Source organism: Eulemur rufifrons, chromosome 18 (assembly GCF_041146395.1).
Source record: "Eulemur rufifrons isolate Redbay chromosome 18, OSU_ERuf_1, whole genome shotgun sequence".
In the NCBI taxonomy this organism is placed as follows: domain Eukaryota; kingdom Metazoa; phylum Chordata; class Mammalia; order Primates; family Lemuridae; genus Eulemur; species Eulemur rufifrons.
In genome coordinates, this window is record NC_091000.1 from 30,094,050 (window position 1) to 30,112,433 (window position 18,384).

General features: G+C 39.0%; 1 protein-coding gene across 4 annotated transcripts in view; it reads right to left on the reverse strand.

Moving 5' to 3' along the window:
- INPP4B (inositol polyphosphate-4-phosphatase type II B) overlaps nucleotides 1-18,384 on the reverse strand; it is a 336,633-nt gene that overhangs the window by 305,431 nt on the left and 12,818 nt on the right. For all 4 annotated transcript variants that reach the window (XM_069492955.1, XM_069492951.1, XM_069492954.1 and 1 more), the window contains exon 3: nucleotides 490-608. In XM_069492955.1, the coding sequence (XP_069349056.1) occupies nucleotides 490-608 (119 nt within the window). The remainder of the gene's footprint in view (nucleotides 1-489; nucleotides 609-18,384) is intronic.

Below are 18,384 nucleotides of genomic sequence, written 5' to 3' on the forward strand. Positions count from 1 at the left end.
TGACAAACTGAAGAATACAGGAAAAGCATAAAAAGGGCCAAACCACTTAACATGTTTAAAACTTCTCTGGGTACTTTACAACTTTCTTTTTTTCTCACAATAAATATTTATTTCATTGAATTTAAAATCCGTATTTTTTTTTTTTATCCTCTCTCTATTCTATGCTCTCTCTTTGGGAATTTAAGTGGGAACTTTTCTTTCTATGAGAGAAAAATAAGGTCTTTTTATGAAAAAAGGAAGTTTTTCCATTTGTTTATTCTGGTAAGTTATCAATACATGCTTAATAACTTCAGGTATGCAGTTCTTAATGACAGAAGACAGAACATAGTATAATATAGTAATGGACCAAGAACTAACTAAGTTCAGCTGTTTGCTCAAAGCCAGAGAGGGGGGCGGGAGCTGGGCGGAGGGAGAGAGGGTGAGTGTGTGTGTCTGAGAGAGAGAGACACAGAGAGAGAGAGAAAAAATGCAGGCACGCGGCATGCTCACCTCCACAATTTCGGTGCTGGAGTATCTTGTCAGACTCTGCTCGGCGGGGTGGATTACTGAGATCTGCACCAGTGTATTCAGTTTCCGATCACGGACAGGAGCCACAAGGTCCTTGCATGCTGGCAATGGCAGAGGAAAGAGAAAGAAAAGAAACTAACACCACATCTCAGGGAAAACGTCCGTCCCGGGTTGAAAGTAAACTTAGCTACAGCGCTGAAGGAAATCTCTTGGGACTCAGGCTGGTTTTACAGAGGAAGTCCCTTGGAAGTACCTTACAGAAATAGGAAGTCACGTGCTGCGGAGCTGAATTGAGAGTTCATTTCCACTGACCACGTTTGTAGCCATGCAAGTCGTAACTGCTCTCAGATCCCAGCTCTAACGTGTGACTATGCACACACTGCTCTGGGACTTCAGGGACTTTTATTAGTTATTAAACCCTGGGCTTTAATTCACACTCCTTGAGGAAGTAAGCTGATTTGGGCCATATACGAAAAACTATACTGTTCTTTAGTGGCCCTGGTTGGATTTGTTCAAATGTTTGGATGCACACGTGGCCCTTACCTACCTGTTCACTAGAACTGGCCTCCCACAGTCACGCACACCAACAAAGGCAGGGAGAGTGGTTACCCCACCACTGCAGCACACAAGCAGGGGAGGAGGAAGCAGAGGAGGGATTGAAAAAGCCCAGGCTCCACAGTCCGTAATTCAAGCCAAGCCTGGGAGAGACGGGTTAATTCTCGCCCAGGGGCCACAAATGTTAAGAACTTTCCTCTGAGACACCAGGCTCATATTACAGACTCTCACCACCATACCATATTTATTTGAATATTTTCTCCCCTCACATATCATTCCCTTAATTTGCGGAAGAAAAATTAAGAAACTTATTCCTTTTCAGCAAGTGCAACATCTCCTCTCCTCACTATGTTTCCCCCCCTGGTTTGAAATATTAATTTCACTCCCTTCAGTTGGGTTGCTGAGATGCAAAGTGCCCTCAGGAGAGGGGGTTCAAGTGCAGTGCGTCTGGTGGTTTGCTGCAGGCTGGAGCTATGGATCTGGGAACTGAGAAGTAGCCCAGGTTCCGGATTTCACCATAAGGATGTGGAGGGTTCTATGCCATCCCTACCCAGCTCCTCTGACCAGAGCAGGAAAGAAAAGACAGCCCGGAGTATTTAAGTTATATTGTGGCACTGCCAGGGTCTGCAGGGCCTTCACTAGGACAGAGGTAAATGAGGCTTAAATCTGAAACTGGAGAGCAAAGGAAATTATGGATGCAATTGTCACCTTCCAATCACTTACAGATCATCTCTTTTATAGAAGTACAACAAGATGGAAAAAGCGTGAGATTTGGAATTTAAGGAGCCTGGTTGTAGTCCAGTTAAAATAGCTCAGCAACGCAAGGAAAATTATTTAACTGCTTTACTTCTTCTTGCCAGACCTTGGGATCCTGTTACGCCTGTGTGGCATTTTATCATAACGTTTTCTTATTTAAACCACATGCCTCTAGCAACACAGGAGAGCTTACAAGAGTATATATGGAGAAAAGAATAATACCAACAGCTTATTTAACCCTTACTATTTCTGAGGCATTCTGCTGATTATCTCTTTATTCCTTAAAATAATGCTTTGAATTATTATTTTGGTTTTACATATTAAGAACCAGTGGTTTAGAAACATTAAATGCTCACATCTACATTATTAGAATTCTCTGGTAGCTTGCTAAAATCATACCCCACTAGTCTATTTCTTTTCCTGGAAAACCGACTTGCTTTCCTCCACAAAAGGCACCTCTCTTTGGAAGACCCACTGCCATGATTCTTTATTGCTCAACCCAAGAGATCTACAGTTTAAAAAGTACCGATGCAAAGTTTCAAAAACATCAACATATCACCGGAAGGAAAGAAAAGGCTAGATTTAGATTTTTACTGTCTCTGGTGGTTATTTTGATCATTTCCTCCACTTGCCTTATGAAGGTGTTTTATTGCTCATTTTCCTGGTTTTCTGCTCACAGTGAACAGCTCTCTCTCCATTTACTGATGTTGACATATACCTGTCTTTGGATTTTAAAGCTGGGGACACTCTATTTCAAACACATGCATCTTGCCCACTTTTTGCTGTAGCCTCATCTCCATCTTGTGAGCTCATGACACCTTTGCTCAGAATAAGTCACTTCTTTTCTGTGTTCTTATCAGACTTGATTGTGGGCTGTGGTTATTTCCCAGAAGTGAGCAGCTGCTCTCCATTTCATCAGAGAAACACTTAGACTTGCTCCCCATAAAAACAGAGAAACTTGCTATTAAACTGAAGTGTTTCTGTCCAACCCAAACTGCAGATCCCCCAATATTGATGAAAAAAAACACAGTAATAATGGCACTTTGTATCTCATTATATTCTGTATCTAAAAACAATCATAGAACATATATAATAATAGTTATATATAGTGGACTGTTCTTATTTCTTTTCTTCCTAGTAGCCCAGAGCACTCTAGGGCTTATGTAGCAAAATGTCATGGAGAGACCCTGAGATCAGCCAAAATTCCTGAGCTGTAGTCCCAGATTTCCTGCTTTCTATGATAGTTCTGTGGGATTAAGTCACATGGGCTCTCAGACACTCAGTTGCCTCATCTGTCCACCCACTTCTCAGGGTGGAGGTAAATAAGAAATTAGGCCTTTTTATAAATAGACTTTTCCATGCAAAAAAAGTTTACTAATATTATAATATTAGTAAATACTAATAGTAACATTTATCAATATTAATGCCAATATTTGTCAATACTTGGCATTTCATTATTAAGTAAAATGGTTTTCATTGACTCAGTCACATTCAGGCACCTCCTTAAAAGCTGTCACCAGGTCTAATATTTCATTGTAAATACCATACCAGTACATAAGTCACTGCATTTCATAGGGTGAAATCTATACACATCACGGATCTATAAATACTGAAACTGTCCCATTGGAGGAGTGATAGATGATGAATAATTGGTTTGCTTCATTAAGATATTACTGATGTGATCAGTATAAAATCTAATGTGCATGGGAATTATTCACAGAATTCTGAAAAATCTGTTTTCAGAAATCAAAAATGTTTTATGAGTCTTCCAGCCCTACTTACCACTGCTCATGACCTAAATAAAATTCTACTCCAGGAGTGGCCTGCATAAATGGCAACTCCTAAGACTAAAAGAACACAATGTTTTGGGATTTTGCGACTGTTTCATTTTGTTCATTTAAGAATTCTGCCCACTTGAATCAAATGGGTAGTAAAAAAAACAAATGCTACTTTGCAATCATCATTCATCAATAGATTTTTGCTTTTATTTCTGCTTTTTTTACTGGCTTTGTTTTGGGTTGAGCTATTTGAAAGTATTCTCAGAACTCAGAAGAGTTTAAATACACACAATGTAAGTTGGGCTTCAAATATGCTTGTGTCCACTGAACTGACTATTTTTTACTGAAAAGAGGATAAACAACAATATAAAAGCAATGGGTAAAGCCACGTGGCTCTCCCCTATAATCCCAGCAATTTGGGATGCTGAGGCAGGAGGATCATTTGAGGCCAGGAGTTAGAGGCTACAGTAAGCTATGATCACACCACTAAAAAGTAATGGGTAATTTAAAAAACAATAATAATAATAATTTGAACCATTTCTTTAGAAAATAAAAGAGCCCTGAGTGACTGCTTTTCTCGTTAACTTTACTATAGTAACCAGCAACGTGAGGGTTCACTTTCTGCTATGGGTGGCTGTGGCTGAGATGCCTACAGGCATCACCAAGCCAAGCAGCTTTCGCTCTACTAGAAGGGAGTCCTCCATGGCAGTAGAATTATAAAAATAAATGGAGCCTCAATATCTCCAGGGAGGGCTAGCTACTGAGCAAAATAGGGGACCTCTGTCCAAATTCATTGCCTGAAGCAATGAAGGCCCAAAGCTTGAGATCCCTGCTACGCAGGCTAACGTTGATTGGAAGAGCCACACAAAATACATTTGTTGCTAGATTTGGCCAGAAGTTTTGCTGAGGGCTGGAAGTTGCCAACCTCTGGTCTTGATGCCTACAGCTATTATCTGGCCTCTAGGAAGAAGGCGCAGACTATCTTCTGCTGCAGTAGCCAGTCTAATATTTGAGAGTACCGAAGCTAAAGGGCAGGGCTCTTTAGGTTTTTTGTTGAGTCAAACATTCTGTCTACCTCAAAATACAGATTTTTTAAATAAAATATCTGTTTTTGTTTCAGTTAGCCATCGTTTCTAAATCATGTCAAGGCCATTGAGTCCATAGAGCCTTTCCATCATTCCAGCCGGCTTTGGCTAGAAGCCTAAAAATGTCTCTTGACTCATATCAGAGAGCTAAGTCTCAGTAATAATCAATTTGAAGTAGAACACAACTGTTCGTTCAGGTGCTTTTGAATTCAGCAGCACGGCCTGAATTCAAGCAGTTTTAAAACCTGCCTTGGATTGTATGTGGAGTGCGTAAATAAGCAGGCGCCTGCCGCAGGCTTCCCGAGAGCAGACCGGGGGCCACCAGGGAGCTGCAGGTTCATGGTCACCCCAGCGGCTGTCTCTTCCCCTAGGAACTTTTTCTTCTGTAAAATCAGGTCATTTTTTCTTGGTTTGCCCCATTTCATCTCTATTCTTGCCATTCAGTGTTAGAGACATCTAACAAGGTTTATTCTTCTTCCTCCAGAATAAAGCAGTGGCCACAGGTGAGAGTGTGGGGGTGGAGGGGGGAGGGTTATGACAAGAATTTCCACATCTCTACAATTCTATACTCAAAATTAGCCAAAGGAGATTTAGGCTTAGAGGAGAAAACACATATAGCATATAGCATAGCATATAGAGGATTAAGAAATGCTTTCTTGACTCAAGATAAAACTGTACCTGATACCTGGTTCTAGCCTAAACAGTTATGTGACTTTGGATGAATTACTCAATCTCTTTGAGTCTGTATTTCATTATCTGTAAAATGAAGGTAAAAAAACAGACTTCAGAGATTTTGTAAGAGAGTAGTCACCCCTCCTCCCATAGATATGGAAGAGAATACTGAGAGTGGGGAATATGTAACAGAGGGAATGGTCTAAAAAAAATAACCAGTCTAATAAAAGGGCAAAAATACTTTGTCTCTTTAACACACCCTCCACTCCTTTGTGAGAACTAACCCCCCACCCCCACCCCTGCCTCAGGCCAGTGGTTGGGAGGGCAGGGTAAGTCTTTTGTAATTTGTGCTACAGGAGATGGCCCAGCCCAGACCTGGTAAAGGGAGGTCCTGGGCGGAGGTCACAAGATTGTCTTCAGCAGAGAGGGGACGATCAGAGTCATCAACTGTAGGTGAACAGTAATTGCCTGAAGCTGAGAACCAATGCTTTAAAAGCTCTGTGTTTCTGCTTATTATGAGGATGATGGCATTTCAGACAGACGTCTCCATCCTCCTCCTCTGTTGGCAGAGTAATAAAATTTCTCTTTCCTCCTCCTGAAACCACTTGTCCTCATTCTTCCGATTCGGCCTTGTGGACAAGTGCAGAGCTTTCAGTAACAATTTGCTATAAAGATGACATGAGATAATGCATATAGAATGCTAGGCACATGAGGGCCTTTAAATTATTATCATTGACATTAATATGAATATAATTATACTTTACATTAACATAAAAGTGGATTTTATCTACCCCATATTTTTATGCTAATTATATGCTCAAGATAGTCCAGGTTGGTCCTGATTTTGTGTAAAGTTATTCTTTTTGAATAAAAGCATCTATTAAATATATATCTGTGACATTTTTTGTACCTTCTTGCCTTCATATAGCTAAACACACATTTAAAAATCTCTTTACTGGATCATGTATTAATTTTGAAAATCAGAAGCAACCTTAATATATCTCTTTCTGTGAAACCAGATATGTACACTTACACCGGTTTATTTCACCTCTGACCAGGCACTTCCAAAGGAGAAGACAGCAATAGAAAAAGAAGGCTTTATTTTCTATATTTTCTGTCTCCCAGCAGACATGCTACATGTAAATGGTCAACTCACCCTCTAGGCAGGTTTAAGTAGGAGGTTAGTGTTCCTTTATTCAGAAGATGATGGGTCACATGGGAACATTAGCTTAACTGAGATGCCCCAAGAGGTCATGGCCAGACCTGCTTCTCTGCTCTGCACATTTTCTTCATCAAAAAGGAAGACTGTGAATGCTAATAAAGCTTCTTTTTTCTTGGAATTAAAACTAAATGTTATAACTAGAACCCAATAGAGCCTGATGGAAACATGCCTGTGGCTCTGATGACAACTCACCCCTTGTACCCTCTGTAGACACTTCATAGGAAAAATGGAAGAGACAAATCCATGCCTGTTAAGGGCAGAAAAGGCCAGCATACAGAGGACGAGGGCATCTTAAAATAGAAAAGTGGTCGCATACAGACAGGGCTTTAGGGAAATAACCATCTGTCTGGCTTGCAGCCTTTCTCAATAGCACAGTTCTCATCTTACCACTACCGTGAAGAGAATCAGCGACTTCCCTGAAGACGTGGGTAAGACTTTTGCAGTTCTTTATTTGCTTCTCAAATTCTTAATATTTGCTCAGGTTTCTCAAAAATGTCACATATATATCCTTCCTCCTCATACTCCAGAAAATTAGATTCCACTAATCTAATTTAGTGGAATTTAGGTTATGTTTCCAGTCCAATAAATTACTGGACTCCATTATATGGTTTCACAGTTACCATTCTATACCAGTGATTACATCTAGATTAAATCAATTTACATCATACATTAAAAGATATATGAAACACTTAAAAAGCCTAATAGCCCTTTTCTCTAATTACTTTGCTAGTATAATATGCTTTCCTACTTTTAGTCTCCTCTGCCTTTCTGCTCATCATTCTTCCTTCCCCTTAGGAATTTTAAGAAGACAGCAATTTTATGAAGCCTAGGATGTAAACCCCTATAAGTCAGATCCACTGAGTAGATTAGAAAACAAAATTTTCTAGGCCTGAGTGTACCACGTTCCAAGATAATTCAATTGTGTGTAGTAAAATGGCAGAATGTACTGTGTTCCTGCCTCATGCTAATATCCACACAATGAGAACTGCATAAGTGGTTGGGAACATTGTATTCACTATTATTAATAAATACCTGCTTAAGGTTACTTCTTAGAAGAACATGGCTCTATATCATGCTGAGCTGATTTATGGCCATTGGTATTAATATATATCTTCCACCTTTATTCTATAATCTCTGTAAAATCTTCAAGTCTTTAATTCATTGAGTGTAGTTTCTCATCTTGCCCTTCCTGTTCATTTTAGCTTATTTTCAATTGAGCAAACCTGCTTTCTGTAATTTTTCTCATTTGAGGCTATTCCTTTCTGTTCTTTTCTCTGCCCTCCCAAATTTCCTCTCTAAACTACGTTTCTCTCATCACTCTGAAAGATGAGGTTATAGCAGTCACCACTCATAAATTTACGAGACCTGTGACCACAGGGTCAAGAACTCATGGCTCTTAACAAACCACAGCTTCTCCCCTCAGTTAACTATTTTTAAAGTCTTTATAGGAATAAATCAAAAATGTGTTATTTTCTCCTTAACTGTCGTGTGGGAGATTTTAATTAACCCACACTTCCTTAAAGAGTGTGTGAACCATGTGTGGCTGCCAACATAAGCGATATTTGTTGGAAAAATAAGAAGAAATGTATAAAAGTTGGTGTGAAGAAAGTGATTAGAAAATTTGAAATGTTTTCCTTTCTTTTTCTTTTTTTGTTTATTTCCTTTTGTCTTTTAAGGGAGAGTTCAAAAAATTAATGTCCCAAATTCAAAATCAGGGCCTACCTTTCTAAGAAGGACAATATTCACATAACTTGAAACAATAGTATAAATTTTCGGTATCTATAGCATCAAGGGAAAAAAGGAGTTTAATGTTTCAGGTTGAAAAATAAGAAATCAACCTAAGGAATCAACACACACACTAAATAAATGAATTAGTAAAATGAATGAGGTGGGGCATGGTGGCTCATGCCTGTAATCCCAACACTTTGGGAGGCTGAAGCGGGAGCATCACTTGAGACCGAGGAATTCGAGATCAGCCTGAGCAACATAGTGAGACCCTCTCTCTGCAAAAAATAGCAAAATTAGCCCAGCACGGCAGCTCACACCTGTAGTCCTAGCTATTAGGGAGGCTGAGGTAGGAGTTTGAGGTTGCAGTATATCTATGATAAGGCCACTGCCCTCATGCCTAGGCAACCCTGTCTCCAAAAAAATAAAAAAACACCAAAAACAAAAAAGAAACCAAAGACATAAAACAAAATCATAAAATAAAATGAATGAATGAACATACAAACCAACAAATAAAGAAAGCTATCAAATAAAGCTATCCTAATGCAAGAATCCCTTAGGCATATTTGAAATAACACTAGATAATTTTGCTCCTATACTGCAAATAAAATGCTAATATCACCCATATTTTAAGGTTGTTCTCATTTAGATAATACACAAAACATGCAGAGAAGGTGGGGGTGGCAGGAAGCATAATTTACTAAACACTTACTATGTGCCAGGCCGCCGCGCTCGCGTTAGACCCTTTGCTGGAGTTAGCTCATGTCCACAACAGCAATGTGTCTATTGCCTCACGGTTCCATTAATTCCATATTCATATTTTTTACTAATCAGTCAGTCAATATTTGTAGATTACAGTGCATGGCTCAAAGATAAAAATTATTTTTTTATTTGACCAATTGCTCAGGATTTAGCAGTCTGAATTAATTTTCTTCTCAACAACGTCATTCTGCTCGGTCTGCATAGTCAATGGTGATTTAGCTTTGTAATGAGAATTTTAAGACTCTCAACACTCTGCAACAGAATCCAAATAAAAATCCAAGAAAGGATGAGTCTAATACCATAGGGAGGAAACAGATGACAGAATTATTGAGGAATATAGGTAATAATTTGCAAGAGGGAATTTAAGAGATTTTGTTATAGAAATATTGCTTTAGAATTCTGGCTACATTGAGATTTGAGCACCACTGCTCCTAAATTTCATTACAACTGATTCACTTATAAATTAAACTGATTTCCTGGGTATAAAAGGCTAGGTTCAGATTGTTGGGAAATAAGTCCTGAAATAAAATTTGTTACTTTTTCCCATAGAGCACAATATTAAAATATGCCACCATATCTCATGTGTGTCTCTGTATTAAATAGAACCATGTCGGCCTTTTGAAAGGAAAAAAAAACGGCTGAGAAAATGAAATTCACTTCTTCAGTTGGGAACATTATAGATACTAAAATAAACTTCACACCCAGTACCAGTTCTCAATTTAAGCATCATTGAAGAGTCGGGAGGGAAAGAAAAACAATGCAACCTCTGCCTGGAACAATGGTGCTCTCGGGAAATGCTCTTGGATGGTCTGCGCTAGGAGCAGTGAAGACACCAGCTGTACAGCAGACAGCTCATTTGCATATAAAAAGAACAAATTTTGTTCAAATCACTGTTGTCAGTACCAGAAGACTCCCATTCTTGCGCTTATCCCCCACTCCCTCAGCTTCTCTGTGTCAATCCTTAGAAAATCCTATTTCCATGAATATTACCTACGTGGCTGAGACTCCATTCTCAAGCAATTGAATTAAAAACAAGTCTGTGCGAGTGTTTCTTCTTTTGATTTTGATATCCCACGCTTCATGCCATAAACCCCATGCTGGGCTAGCACCGCCTAACATTGCATTCACACTTGGCTCTTTCTCTGTACGCTCCAAATCCATGTTCCACTTTGGAAACAACCAGTGCCTGTAGCTTTCTGCTGCTCTTTTCAGTGAGAACATATGTGCTGCTTAAGAAAGGATGAAAATGTTATTTCAAGAAGGGGAGCAGGTCCCCCTGAATACTGAAAGAAATACTGTGAGTCAGTGAATGGAGATCTGTAGCGTTAGGACTAGGATCAAAGAAGTAAGAGGAAGAAGAAACACAGGGAACAACCTTATTAAGCCTTTTACCCCACTTCCCCAGGAGTCGAGATGGCAACATGTTTCTGGAACAATTACCTTGACCTGGGAATCAATAGGATTTCCATCCAAGGCATGCGTATGGCCCATTAGTGGATCCAGCACTGCATGTGGGTTATTGGGGAATAGATGCTTCCCTGATCTACCTCTGCACCAAAAGTTAAGGCCAGTGTGGCTGGTGGGGACAGAAGATTACAGGAAGGGTGGCAGGAAAATCAGGGCTTCAGGCACCAAAGGTGGATGGCTAAGGGGGGGTCTACTCAAGGTTATTAGACTCCAAGTGAGTACACAAAATGATGTGTAGCAGGTATTTTGGAGTCTGAGGAAGAAATCAAAGAAGTAGGGGCCTGGAATGTTGCCTTGAGGGGTTGACAGTCTCCTGAGGGAATCTGAGGTCCATTTGTTTGGGCAGGAAGTCACAAGCAGTCTGGGAAGCAGCTGTTCAATCCGGATGATTTCACATACAACATACTGACTCATGGTCTGGGTTTCACCAAATCCCAAACATGCTCTCCCAAACCAAAATGTTTTAGAAGAATTGTGTTGTACATATTGCACTTAAGAGCTTCTATTTTAGGGGGTGGTGTCTCAATGAAGGTAAACAAAATTTATTTCAGTAATATTATGTTTTTCCCATAAATGTATTGGGCTTACTAGTTATATGTGAAGCTAATATAATAGTTTTTAGGAAGTTGCTGTTGCTCTAATGCCAAATATTTTATGAGTAGAATTAAAATATTAAATCAAAGACATATGAAAAGATAGGTTAGGAAATAAGGGAAAAGGGAAGAATGGGAAAAATAAATGGCTCTAGAAGGATAATTAGCTTCTCATTTTATTGTTTCCATCAAGATCATCCTCTGGGAGGAGGACAAGTTTTGAAGAAACTGAAGAAGATAACGCCCCATTTCACCTCAGTCTTCAATCACATGTGTGATTCTCCATAGACAAAAGAAAATTTCAATATTCATGTTGAATAATGGGGATTTGAGAGTGTTAATTCTTCTGTCACAAGACAGCTGACTCACAGGAAACAAAACAAGGTTTGTGCAGATAAGATGAAGCTAGAAATGACTAGTGATCCGGTATATAAGAAATAGCAGAAGGAGGAGTCTGTAGGGGAGGAAGCAAATTAGGCTAGCTTGAGGGCAAAAGGGTCTAATTACTCTTTAGAGCAAAATCCAGCATTTTGTAAACTAAAAATAAAATCCTAAACCTCCCTGCCAACTAAACAAACTCTCTCTAGGCCCAAAGGACCCCGGAAAAACCTCCCCATCCAAGAAGGGAAGAGAGGTCTGACACGCTTGGTTATACCCACTCCCTTTTGGAGTTTAAGTACTACAATTGACCAGCATTAATGTTAAAACAGAGATTATAAGACTGACAAAATAGACTTTTTGTGACAATAAGACACTAAATTGTGAACAGGACATGAGGCCATGCAAGGCAAAGGTTAAATCACACCTTCAGGGTATCAATTTGTTTAACAGATCACTTGAGTCTGTATATTGTGGCTTGCTTCTAATTAACAGATTTTCTTAACTTAAAGCATTCTAAGCCTTTAGACAAAGCTTTATTTCTTAAACCAATAACAAATCAAAGAGTCTCTGAACCCACCTATAACCTGTAAGCCCCTGCGCTTGGTCAAACCAATGTATACCTTCCATGTACTGATTTATGATTCTACCTGTAATTCCCATCTCTATGAATGTATAAAACCAAACTGTAACCCAGCTGCTCCAGTGCATTTTCTCAGGATGTTTTGAGACTATGTCCCTCAGGATGTTGGGCACACATATTAGTCTCAGAATAAACCTCTTTAAATTATTTTACAGAGTTTTAGTTTTTCTCTGTTAACAATGCCAACAGTTTATGGAAACAACTTAGATCAAACAACTTAAAAGTGATAAAGAGTGGTTCTAAGAGAATCAGAGTTTGAAGGAAACATAGAGTATACTATTCAGAATATTTGAGATCTCCAAGGACAGTAGTTCAAACCAAAGCTTATCCTGCTAGCTGAATGAATGCTTTAGAGCCCTAGGCCTACAGGAAGTTTCAAAACAAAAGACAAGTAGTTTATACTACCCAAATTAAATTAAAAAGAACCACCTTCTTAGCTCTGCCAGGACAGGTGGAAGCCTAGGTAAGAAAAGAATATGAGGCACCTTCTGTTTAAGGTCTTCTTGGCAGTCCTTACATGCTCTGCATTCTAAATAGCCACAAAATGGGGGCCATAGATTGCAGTCCTGACTGTGTGACTTAGGATTTGTCATGGAGTCTCAGTATCCACATCTGGAAATGGGGATGATAATTATATTTATTCTCACTGGGTGCCTGTGAGGATCCTATTATTAAATAAAATGTGTGGGGAAAAAAGTATTAAATTTCTAATGCATTAATAATGTACTTTTCACTTTCATGTACATTAGCTCAAACAACTCTGATATAGGAATTATTATCTACAATTTACAAATAAGAAATCAGAGTTTCAGAGAGGCCAATGATTAACCCAAGATAATAATTAGAATAATACCATTAAGCTATCACTTCTACATGTAGCACCATTTTTAGTGCTTTAGGTGTGCTATCTCATGTAGACTGCAAAATGCCCCAGGAAAGATGAATTTTTCAGAGTCACATGGGTAGCCACTGGCAGAGTCAGGATTCAGAGGCTCTCTCAGACTGGCAGCCCAGCCCAGGCTCTCAAACACCACCTTGGCACTGCCTTCCCTCTGGGTTACATGTTGCAAGCTAAAATTTGTGCTAAAATCTCCTGATGTCAGTCTATTTCTATTATTTTAGTTGCCTATTATTCCTCTTGTTATTATTTGTATATGTCTGTTTATAAGAGCATCTCTACAAGAAGATTGTTTGCTTCTTGATGTCACAACACAGGAATCTCAGTTACTTTGTGAAGAAATTTTGGGCACCAAACGCTACACAGGTGAGCAATCATCAGATATATGGTCTAGTTACAGAACACAACTTGTCGAGCCCAGCCTGTAACTGATTCTTTTTATCAGTTCTCTCTAGAAAAATCCCAAGGCCAGTATGACTCTATTCCTTCAAAATATAACTTGCAAACTGAAAGCACAGCCTTACCATTAAATCATCTAACACAAAAACATCACTGCACACAATGGTGTGCTGGCCCCAGTGTTTGCTTCTTGCTTTACCACCTGGGGCTTAACTTGTTTTTTATGAATTTATTTTGCAGAATTGGAAAATTACTGAACAAACAGAAAAGGGCACGTAGCCCCCCTCCTCAGCATCTGCCAGGCTGCATTCCAAGAAGTCAGGTAAGACCAGCCCAACAGAAAACAACTGCTCTGGAAAACGGATCACCTTCCATCATCATTTCACATCAACAAACTCTTTGGAAAACAACCACCTTTTCTTAACATTTTACTATAACTACGGCTCTGCTTTCTAAACCCCAATAAAAAGTCCAAGTCACTCATCCTCAGGGCCAGGATTCTTTCTTCCTTTCATGCTGTGCCCTTTCCTCCCTTGGAAAGTAAAATTAACTTCTTGCTTTAAAACCTATCTTAATCTTTGAGTCAAGAACTTTTTTTTCTCAGACTGCAGTACAAGTCCCCTAACACAAACAATGAAATATTTAATGGTTAAATAATTACATTCATTTGGAATTTTAAAATATATTACTGTTTACAAATAATTATGTTGGCAATAATTATAAAACATTTCAAGGGCATATTTAAATACATCAATTTATTTTATGAAGAAATGCATGAGGATAAACCAATGGAATTCACGCATGCATTCAGTCCATGCATATTTGTTGAATGTCTAAATGTGCCCAGCACCATTTTAGGTGACAGTGTCACAGGAATGAACAAGAAAGCAAATTCCCTATTTTTATGGTGCTCATAGTCTGTGACAAAACGTTAAAAAAGAAAATTAGTGAGAGTTCTAAACAGGATTATAAAATTGAGAGTGTTGCAGGATGGTGGATCAGGACAAGCTCCTCTGGTGAGGAGACATTTGAGCTGTGACCTAAAACATACCAAGGAACCAGCTGAGGGAGGACAATAATTGCAAGGGCTCCAATGTTTGGCCCCTTTAACAAGCAGGAAGATCAATGCTGTTGATGGAGGGTGAGCTAGAAAAGTAGCACAAGGTAAGGTGAGAATCGTTTGCTCCTTAAGACTTTTAAGATACTTTGATTTTATTCTAAGTGAAATGGAAGCTGTTGGAGGATTTTAACTAGGGGAGCACGGAAGTCACATGTATGTTTTTAAAGGACTGGCTATTCTGCCAGGAAGACAGGGGCAAGAACAAATGGAGACCCACTAGGACTCTCCTGCAGGACCCAGGGGAGAGCTCATAGTGCCTTGGACTCTAAGGATGGTGATGCGGTGTGGAGAGGTGGCCAAATTCAGAACACGTTTTCAGCAAGAACTTATAGGACTTGATGATGGAGTGAATGTGAGGTGAAGGAAGAATGAAGAATGATGGAGTTGTAGTTTGGGGATTTGAGTAATTGAGGGGATGGTGGTACATTTTATGAAGATGGACATCACAGGGAAATAAAAAAAAATTGGTGGGGACAAGAGTGAGAATCAAAAAATCAGGTTTTAGATACTGAAGGAAAGAAGAAACGTTTTACCCCAAAATATATTTCCTTGACATATTTTGAGATGGCTGCCATGAGTCTCGCAGATAGAAGTAACACTGCAAACTTGTCTTTTGTGGGGAGAAATTTGCATCTGTAGAGAATCTGCATGAATGTAGCCAAGTCTATAAACCTAATCTTTCCTGATCTAGGAAAGATTAACTGAGAGTCTGACACCTTTAAAGGCCTGAAAAGCAACATTTACCATCTATTATCTCTAAGGGCTGCTACCTATAAATAAATTTTCATTTGCATAAAAGACCACACCTTTGCTAGCTACTTAATACTTAAGCCTGTCCCCGCCCCCATGCCTCTCAAAACTTGTTTTTCTGCTTTCAAGCCCCTATTCTTTAAAAACTTCTGTACCTCATTGAAGAGTTGAGTCTTCATTCTCAAGGCTCCAGTGCATACATGTTAAAATAAATTTGTGTAGCATTTCTCTTGTTGATCTGGTTTATTTTGAGTTGATTTTTCAACAAACCTTTCTAGGGTGAAGGGGAAGTTTTCCATTTGCTCCCCAAACCATTTTAATTTGAAAATACCTCCTAGAAAAGCAAGCGTAGATATCCAGTAGCCAGTTGAATATGAACAGAGAAAGTTCCATGGAAAAGTGAGAGGAAGAGGTACAAGTTTGGGAAACAAAGATTGATAAATATTATTTAAAACCATAGGCCTTGAAATCACTTAAGAGTGAAAGGGGCCGGGCGCGGTGGCTCACGCCTGTAATCCTAGCACTCTGGGAGGCCGAGGTGGGCGGATCGTTTGAGCTCAGGAGTTCGAGACCAGCCTGAGCAAGAGCGAGACCCCATCTCTACTAAAAATAGAAAGAAATTATATGGACAGCTAAAAATATATATAGAAAAAATTAGCCGGGCATGGTGGTGCATGCCTGTAGTCCCAGCTATTCGGGAGGCTGAGACAGGAGGATCCCTTGAGCTCAGGAGTCTGAGGTTGCTGTGAGCTAGGCTGACGCCACGGCACTCACTCTAGCCTGGGCAACAGAGTGAGACTCTGTCTCAAAAAAAAAAAAAAAAAAAAGAGTGAAAGGGTGTTTAAGTTTTGCTTTGGGATAAAACTGACATTCTGAATTTGAACAATTTTTGATCTGGGAATACCCTATATGTACCAACTGACTTCTGCCACCCTTATCACTGTGAATAACAGCCTAGAATAATCTCTTTGTCATTGGTACGCAGAGGTGATAGAGGAGGAAGAGACAGAGCACTTGAAAAGCTTTGGGCTTTCCTCTACCAGTAATGTCACCACAAGCAAATCACTTAACCTCTCTGAGACTCAGTTTCTTCCATTGTAAAATGGAGACAATACTACTTTTGCCAGCTGCAAAAGGCCAAAGCTCAAATAAGAAGCATTTGGGAAAAGACTCTTCTGTACAATGGAAATGTAAGGGGATTTTTTTTTAATCTTTTTTTTTTTTTTTTTTTTTTTAATGTAAACAGTTTTATTCTGAGCCAAGGATTTGCAACTGTGACCCAGAGAGCCATGGCCAAGAAGCCTTAGGCAAGTGATCTCACTGTGGTTAGGTAACAGTTTGGTTTTATACATTTTAGGGAGACAGAAATTACACATAAAGTCATAAATTGATACATAGAAGGTATACATTGGTTTGGCCCAAAAAGGCAAGACATCTCGAAGCACGGGATTACAGGTTATAGGTGAGTTTAAAGATTCTTTGATTTCTTTGCTTCCCCATGGCATGGTTCCCAGAGGTCCTAGGACATATTTGGATGCTGTATGCTTGACAAGATGACTGACTGACAAATTTTAACCACACAGCAGCATCTCAGGGTCTTGCTCCCTCACGACCTTGGTGACTTTCAGTTTTACACAAAGAAATGCATCTAATGAACAAAGCCCAAGGTACTCTGGATTCCTCAATTACCTGCGAGTAGCAACAGGTACTGCAAAGGTAGAGCTATTCCAGTGACCAGAGCTCTCAGTAATTAAGACAATGGAGGGAAGAAAGTAATTCGGTAAACCACACAGAAGGAGAAATAAACCATATAGGGTATGTTGATCACAGATGAAAGACACAAATAAAAAAATGTAGCAAAGAAACATTTAGAAAAAGAACAAACTCTAATAACTAGCATGCTTAATCCATGTGGAACAATCAATTCAAGCCTGTGGAGTTAACTTTGGTCAAAGACATCCCTTAATTAAAAGCTCTTACACTATATTACTTAGAAAGAAACATGACAAGAAGAATAGATATATTTTATGGCAACACAATTCAGTTAAATGACATAGTCGTGGCAAGTGGAAGTGGGAGAGAAGTTTGATCTCTCATATGCTTCTCATTTATTAATTGATGTCTCATATTTCAACACCTGCAGAGTGCACCAAGCTAGAATTTAGACCAGTGTCAATAAGAACAGGCTACAATCCAACTGTAGAGCACACTAAATCTTGGGTTGCCAGAAACCGCTACCCAACCAATAGACCTGTAAAGAAGCTCTAATTGGCTCATTTTCTCTTCTTTCAATTAAATCTCTATTTTAGCAGTACAAAACATTATACAGGCTTTAAATAACCTTTTATTGCTCTTCCTTTTCCCATTTCTGTACTTTTAAAAATCGAACATGACCCTTGGTGTTGAAATCTAGATTCCTCCACATTCTAGCTTTATGCCCTTGTGCAATTGACTCAACTTGCCTGTGAAACATAAACAGTGAGAAGCACCTGTTCAGCCTGTTGTATGAGCAGAGAGAAAATGTGAAAAGTGTGCAGCCTAACACATGGAACTTAGAAGGTGTTTAACAAGTGATAGCAATTATTAATATTACCTTTTCCAGCTTCAAAAGACCAAAGCTCAAATAAGAAGCATTTGGGAAAAAGAGTCTTCTGTACAATAGAAATGTAAGGGGATTTTTATTTAATCTTGCATTCACTCTGTTAGATCTCTTAATATGATGATGTCATAATATTAGATCTCATAATATTATGCACAAAATGCAGTGCCAAGACTGCCTGCTCAAAGAAGTATTGATGGAATGTGATAAAGTGATTTACTCAAGGAAATAAGTCATAATAATATAGGTTAATCAATCATTTAATATATGTCAGTTACCAGTTTAAGTGCTTTACATATATTAATTCATTTCATCCTTACAAGAACCTTATAGGGTAAATCGTGATACCTTTCCCATTTTACAGACCAGGAAACAGAGATTCAGAGACATTGTACAATTTCTCTGAGGTCACATAACTAGATAGTAGCAAAGACAAGATTCAAACACTAGCAAGTAGGTATCACACTCCCAATTC